Source organism: Canis lupus, chromosome 9 (genome assembly GCF_011100685.1).
Source record: "Canis lupus familiaris isolate Mischka breed German Shepherd chromosome 9, alternate assembly UU_Cfam_GSD_1.0, whole genome shotgun sequence".
NCBI classification, from domain to species: domain Eukaryota; kingdom Metazoa; phylum Chordata; class Mammalia; order Carnivora; family Canidae; genus Canis; species Canis lupus.
The window spans coordinates 29,167,447-29,175,321 of NC_049230.1; the positions used below are offsets into that span (position 1 = coordinate 29,167,447).

The following is a 7,875-nucleotide window of genomic DNA, read 5'->3' on the forward strand; positions in this document are numbered from 1 at the left end:
AACAGAGGGATTAGGGTCATTTACATAATGCCCTGACAAAAGGAAAACAAAAACTGATTTCAAGCACAACTTTCAATATTGATAAGTTGGAAAATTAAAAAAATAATAATCATAAAAAGATAGTTGGAGAAAGTCCTTTCTCCCGTCCCTCTACTAGCATTCAGCATCCCCCTGAAATGAGCACAACATACTAATCCAACTTACCCAATATCCCCCCAATACACCTTCTTTTTAAAATCTAAGTTTTACTAAATTTACCGAGGAGAGGGACTTCCATTAAGAAAAAGTCGATTTATAACAAGAATGTGCTTCCATCATGGCCCTTGGTCCTAAAGAAGGTTGTAAGGACACCAGGCTACTTCATGCCATTTTGAGGCTGTCATTGAAATTACCACCAGACTTACAGCCAAAAGACAATGTGCTATGCGGAAGGAAAAGAAAATGTCACCTTCATCTTCATGTGGCCTATCTAGCAGTTGATGTCAATTTTTTTTTAATTTTTAAAAATTTTTTGTTTTTGCAAGTAAATCATCCTACAGAAAAAAAATCTGCAATCCTGCCAAAACATACAGTTGCCTCTGATGATCTTAGCTGCCCTTTCATTTCCCTTGACCATCCTGCCTGCCCTACCTTAACTTCTAAAGGACACATGCACACACATTTTGGGATGAGGAGGGGGTATAAGATGAATTCTCTTTCCACCAACAGTCCCTCCTTTCTCTCCAAATTATGCATAATGAGGCCAGTAGTGTAATTACTGAAAGAATTTAGAAAGGTAATTACTGAAATAATCTCAAAAATGGTGGTGTCTGCCATGCAACAAAACTCACTTTAGAGCTACCAGAGCCACCTGGAATGTGATAAACACTTTGTGTTTGCAAACCCAGATGCTGCACGAAAGGAAATGCCATATTAGCAAATTACCACAAGAAGCCACTACATTCAACTCATTTTGATTTTGTAATGAGAACTCCCACTGAACAGGAATAACTTGAAGTTGTGACTGTTCAAAGTCCGGCAAGTTTTGAAGGGGATGTGGGCCGGAAGAAGGATGGCAGGTTTGAGGGAGTTTCTCTGGGATCCTGCCCTTAGAAGCCTGTGATTTGCAGACAGCTCTACCCTCACTTGCTCCTGCTGATCACTAAAGGGTTGAAGCTGAAGCGAACATTCACCGGTCCTCAAACTGAAGCACCTAGCTTAGACGCTGCATGCGGCTCCAGACTGCAGGCCGGAACGGATGGTCCTAAAGCTGAAGCGCAACAGCCCACGGGACACATACCACGCTCCTAACTGCGACCCCTATGTACTCAGTGGCAGAGAACAATTTTTCTATTCCAGCTGTCTTTGTACCTAGAATCACGAATGTGACTTCACCCCCCCACCCCCCCACCCCCTGCTTTCACCTCGTGGCCCCTTCCCCCCCCCCCCACTGCCACTTGTCTCCATCCCTTTGTGACGCCAGTGGTTGAGGCAGAGCCTTGGTATGGGACTCACAAAGGCAGGTGCAAACCACAAGCGCCTCAGTGCCCTGGGCGCTTCAGGCTGGCTTGGGCTCAGGTCCTCCTGCTCCAACCCCAAGGGCCCCAGAAAGCGAGCCCTGACACCTCCATCCTTCACCATGGCCAGCCAGTTATGCCTCCCGGCCGCCCCCCGCCTCGCAGCCTTGAAACCCTTGAAGCCGCCCTCGGGGGACGTGCAAGTGGGTATCTGCGTGGCCATCCAGCGCAGCGACGGGCGGATCCACCTCGCTGTGGTCACAGAGATCAAAAGAGAAAACTCTTGGGTCACGGTAGAGTGGGTCGAAAAAGGAGTTAAAAAGGGCAAGAAGGTTGACCTAGAAACCATATTCCTGCTGAATCCCGCGCTGGCCTCTGCTGGACACCCCACGCCGTCCCCGCTGCTGCGCTGGTCTCTGGCGCCCGCTTCAGCCATCGGGGACCAGGGCTCCGCCACGCGCTGGATTGCGGCCATCCCCCAGAAAAACGAAATGCCCTCAGGGGACAGCCTGGCTCTCAGAGTCCCCAGCAACCCTTGCCTGATGAAGCGGAAAAAGTCCCCCTGCCTCCGGGAAATTGAGAAACTGCAAAAACAGCGGGAAAAGCGCAGGCGGCTGCAGCTGGAGATCCGAGCTCAGCGCGCCCTCAATGTCAACACGGGAAACCCCAACTGCGAGATCATGCGCATGATCGACGAGTACCGCAGGCACCTGGACTGCAGCAAGGTGTCCAGCCTGGAGCCCCGGGAGGACCACCGCATCTGCGTCTGCGTGAGGAAGCGTCCCCTCAACCAGCGGGAGACCACCATGAAGGACCTGGACATCATCACCATCCCCTCGGACAACGTGGTCATGGTGCATGAGTCCAAGCAAAAGGTAGACCTCACTCGCTACCTGGAGAACCAGACCTTCTGCTTCGACCATGCCTTCGATGACACCGCCTCCAACGAGTTAGTGTACCAGTTCACTGCCCAGCCGCTGGTGGAGTCCATCTTCCGCAGGGGCATGGCCACCTGCTTTGCCTACGGGCAGACAGGCAGCGGGAAAACGCACACCATGGGCGGAGCCTTCTCGGGAGGGGATCAAGACTGTTCTAAAGGCATTTATGCCCTGGTGGCGCAGGATGTCTTCCTCTTGCTCAAAACCAGAGCTTATGAGAAGCTGGACCTCAAAGTCTATGGGACATTTTTTGAGATTTATGGGGGCAAGGTGTATGATCTGTTGAACTGGAAGAAGAAGCTGCAAGTCCTCGAGGATGGCAATCAGCAAATGCAGGTGGTCGGACTGCAGGAGCAGGAGGTGTGTAGTGTGGAGGATGTGCTGAACCTCGTGGAACTAGGAAACAGCTGTCGGACTTCTGGCCAGACATCAGTCAATGCCCACTCTTCCAGGAGCCATGCCGTGTTCCAGATCATCCTAAAGTCAGGAGGGAAACTGCATGGCAAGTTTTCCCTCGTTGACTTAGCCGGGAACGAAAGGGGAGCAGATACTGCCAAAGCCAACCGGAAAAGGCAGCTGGAGGGGGCGGAGATAAATAAAAGTCTCCTAGCGCTCAAAGAATGCATCCGAGCTTTGGGTCAGAACAAGTCTCACACCCCATTCAGAGCCAGCAAACTGACGCAGGTGCTCCGGGACTCCTTTATAGGCCAGAACTCCTCCACTTGTATGATTGCTACCATCTCTCCAGGAATGGCCTCTTGTGAAAACACCCTCAACACTTTAAGATATGCAAATAGAGTGAAAGAATTAGCTCTGGATTTAACGCCCCACCATCGTTGTGTCTATCCGGTTGGACCTGAGGTGCCACGGATGTTGGAAAATCACATTAGAAATTCAAAAACATCCCTTCAGAGGGATGGATTTATTAATATACCTAATATACAGAGTGAAAAGGAAAAACAGGCTAAAGACATCGAAACATTATCCACTCCGTTAGTGGAGGATACAGGGAGGACTTCATGGAAGGAATCAAGCCAATGGCCAGGGAACAACATCCAGGAGACAGCTGGTGAGGGAAATTACGATGCTGATTTTTGCATTGCCCAGTTATTGTCCATTTTGGATCAGAAAATAGGTATTCTGACTGAGATTCAAAAGAAACTGAAATTATTACGAGCTGACCTCCAAAAGAAGACCAAGTATAATGGAGCCAATGGTAAGAGGTCAGATCTGAAATGATGGATACACTGCTGTGGCCCCTACCTCTCTTATAAAAGAAAATGTCTAAATTATCTAGATATAAAGATCCTTCTGGAAAGCTTAAAACATCTTAAAATATGCTTGTCAGAAATGTTCTCTTTCTTCCTCCGTATTTCTGTAGTTCATTTTCATTTTGTAGGACATTGGTGCTCAACTGGGAACCACTTGCCTCCCTGGGACATCTGGCAATGTCTGGAAACTTTCTATTGTCAAAACTGAGGTTGAGGGGGTCAGTGATACTGACATATATTGAGTAGAAGGCCAGAGATGCTATTAAATATCCTAAGATGTACCAGATAGACCCCACAACAAATAACTATCTGGTTAAAAATAGTACCAAGATTGAGAAACCCTGCTGTAGAAAGAGTCTAGCTATGATGAAACCAGATATGCTAGGTCTGTGACCAGGAAAGCATCAAATTACAGATTAAAGGAACCAGAATTACCCCCCTCCCCCGCCCCCAAAAAAGAGACCAGAATTAGAACATATCAAGGGTACACAATGGAGTAAATCTAATGATATCCACTCATGAATTTCTACTGCATGGATATGTAGATTCAAATGGTTTCTAAGCTCTAGTCAAATAGGGGGTGGGGAAGGGAGGGGATTTTCTTTGAGGGAATCTGTGAGAACCTAGAATTGAGAGAGAGCTTTATTTTTAATCTTTTGAGTTGAAATTGGCAGAGCACTGTACTTCCTGAAAGTGATAAAGTGTGTGTGTGTGTGTATGTGTGTTGGATAAGCATTGGTTTTGTTGACTATGGTGTCTTTAAACTTTTTTTCCTCTCGTTTTCTTGCCAAATTTTGTGCTTATATAATTCACATAAACTTTCCTCCATCAAATTAAGGTGAGGAGCAAGTCAGCAAAGTAGTAGAAAGGTTCTAGCCTGAACCAGGACACATCTCATAAAGGCTTCACAGGGAATGTGGGAGATTAGCAATGCCTTAAGTCAATTGAATAAAGAAAAAAAATTCCTGATTCAGAGGTCACAAAGTCCATCATTTTGGGGGAAAACGGGAGATAGAAGCTAATCTAATTTACAAATATAAATATAATAAATACCCTAATACACATCTACCTTAAGCAAACATATTGATAAAATACTATAATGAAATGATTAAGGATCTTTTGCTTCCAAGTCCATCAGTTCCAAGCTCCTTTTTAAAAGAATACAGTGGAATGATTTGCAAAGAAAGTGCATGGCAGATGGGAGAAATTTGGGGACACAGAAAACAAGCATCCAAATTCTGTTAACTACCTTTGGCAGACATGACCTATTGTTTTCAAATTTTTCCTCTAAGTTGCAAAGACCTCACTGGCACTAAGAAAACAGACACTTCGTAACTACCATAGGGTAGAATGGTATTATCCTAGCAAAAAGTTATCAGTGTAAAACAATTAGGATCGTCAGGAACACCTGGTCTCTAATAACCAGGCAATATTATGGTCTCTAAATAATTTTCTCTTCAGCTGCTTTACCTGCGCAGGTGAAGTTATATACTATTTTAAAATCAAATGAAACTTTGGACATCCATCTTCCCTTAGTGCTAGAAGATCTTTCCTTCAAAATGAGATGTTTTTAATCTAAGTTACTTTTGTATGCAAAGAAAGAAGTATGAGATTAAGAATCTTGCCTGGGTTCCAGTTCCAGCTCTATTATAGTTAATATCTGTAATTCTTGGTAAGTACCTTTGTCCCACTGAACTGCTTTCTTTCCTTTAAATCAGGCTAATTATAGCACCTGCTTCCAAAGATCAGAGGGTGGTTTTACTTTCTCCCTCCCTCTCTGCATCTTTTATGCCAGTGACCAGCGCCTATTATTGTTCTTGTTGTAATTGTCCTCATTGTTGTACTACAACCCTCATCTCCCTCATTCCCCCTCTACCACTCCTGCCACACAAGTTTGGGTAGCCTACTGGGAGTTTCAACATTCTGATATCAATAACATCAATTTTTTCTATTTTATTTTTGAATGACATGCGATTTACAGTGCACACAAATCTTATCCAGAAATGTTAACAAAATGAGTACACCTATGCAACCACCACATATAGCAAGAAGAGAACATAATGTCTCAGAAACCTCATTCCTGCCTCATTTCCATTCAGTCTACCCTGCATCAAAAGTAAGGACTATTCTGACTAAAGTTATCAAAGATAAGTTTGCTTCTTTTTCATATTTATGGGATCATACCCTAGATACTCTTACATCTCTTATTTCTCTCAATCAAAATAATCTATGATCCGTCCTTTTTACATTGTTCTATAGTGTTTCACTGCATAAATAGCTCATAATTTATCAATTTTACTCCTGATGGAAAATTGAGTTGTTTCTATTTTAAACAATTACTAGTGAGACTGGGCATTCTTACATATGTCATTTGGTGCCGATTTATATGTTAAGTATGTCTCAGAATGAAATTCTTGGATTTACAATATGTGTATATTCAGCATACGGGTGATGTCAAGTTCTCCAAAGAATGTAGACCAATTTTACACAGCCACCAGCATTTTACAAGAATTATGGGTCCTCCGTATATTTGCCTACATTTAATATTGTTATTTTGTAAAATTCTAATTTTTACACCTTCTCATGTGTCTGGAAACCAATCTCATTATGTTTTTTCCCTCCTGATAATTAAAGTTGAAGATGTTTATATATGCTTACTGGCTATTTAGCTATTCTCTCTTGTGCCATATATGCACTCTGGATGCAAGTTCTTCTGTAGACTAGACTAAGACATTGCAAATGTTTCCTAACCAGTCTGTGGAATGGCTATTCACTCTCCTGATGGCATCTTTTAATGACCATAAGCTTATAGATTTACTGAAGGTCAATTTAGTAGGTTTTTAAATCTAATGGTTAAGTTGCATTTAGTAAGTCTCTATCTATCCCAAATCACGAAGGTATTTTCTTTTGGCATCTTCTAAAAACTATCACTTGGGCTCTGATTGGATCCAGCATTTGCTCATCTGTATGTCTCCAGGTCAGCAGCAGAAAGAGCAGGACTGGAGCCAAGTAAGACTCAGTACATACAGTGTGCGGCTTCTTTGAGTCTACAAGTGGGACCATGTTTGCCAAACCTGTCATTAAGATGTTGTCCTGCCTTCTCAAAGCAGTTCTCCTCAGTCTTAGGCTCCTACCTGGACCCCCAAGATCCTAAAAAGGCGTTTCTGTCTGTGGATGGTTGGCACATCATTGTTTATTGACTAGGACAGGAGCTGGGGACTTTCTGTTCTACCACCTTGCTCACCCTATGAGTCTTATGTCACCTAGAGTTCTCTTTATGGGAAGATGTTACTAACTTGATGTATTTCGTACAAATAAGATGATTTAGATTTAGTATGTTTTCTTAAACCATTTTAATAAGTTGTATTAATTTATTATCATAGAACTATAGTATGCTCATTATATTTAATGGTCATATTATTGGTTCCTAAGTTTTCATTCCTGATACTGTACCCTTTTTTTCTTAATCAGACTTGTAATATGTTTATAAATTTTTTTAAAAGAATTTATTTATTCATGAGAGAGAGAGAGAGAGAGAGGAAGCAGAGACACGGGCAGAGGGAGAAGCTGGCTCCATGCAGGGAGCCTGATGCAGGATTCAATCCCCGATCTCCAGGATCACACCTGGGGCTGAAGGCGGCGCTAAACCGCTGAGCCACCCAGGCTGCCCTATGTTTATAAATTATTATCAGTCTTTTCAAAGAAACAACTCTTGGCCATTTATTTTCTTTATTGTATATTTCTTTCCATTTCATTAATTCCATTTTCCCTCCTTTGTGTAATTTCTGCTTTTTTTTTTTTTTTTCAATTTTTTGAGCTCAATACTTAGATCATGAATTTGTCAGCTCTCTTTAGGCTTTTAATATTATAAATTTTCTCCTATTTGCTGATTTATCTATATAGAGTCAACACATATCACACTGATCCATAGTTCTGATTTACCCTTAAATTTAGAGTATAGCATGTATGATATCTTCACTGAAATTCCCCACCTCCATGGAAACTTGCTTTCCCAAAACTACGAGCTTGCTAAATTATCTGCTGTTTTAAAGTCACTTTTCAACAGCATTCTGTTTATTGTTCTATGCACACACAGTTTAGATTCAGCAAATAGCTGAGGAGAATTTGCACATGAAAAGTAGGTCTTTCTCCTCTATGGTCCTTTTTTCT

At 42.7% G+C, this 7,875-nt stretch overlaps 1 protein-coding gene across 1 annotated transcript; it reads left to right on the top strand.

Annotated features, from left to right (window-relative positions):
- The first annotated feature begins 1,503 nt into the window (after window positions 1–1,503).
- Window positions 1,504–3,772, top strand: KIF2B (kinesin family member 2B). Its single transcript, XM_038547754.1, has one exon. It carries the CDS (start codon window positions 1,619–1,621, stop codon window positions 3,671–3,673), a length of 2,055 nt encoding a protein of 684 aa, XP_038403682.1. The 5' UTR covers window positions 1,504–1,618; the 3' UTR covers window positions 3,674–3,772.
- Window positions 3,773–7,875: the final 4,103 nt, after the last annotated feature.

Excerpts from the sequence above, each read along its gene's own strand:
- KIF2B (XM_038547754.1), top strand. The coding sequence starts at position 1,619 with ATGGCCAGCCAGTTATGCCTCCCGGCCGCCCCCCGCCTCGCAGCCTTG.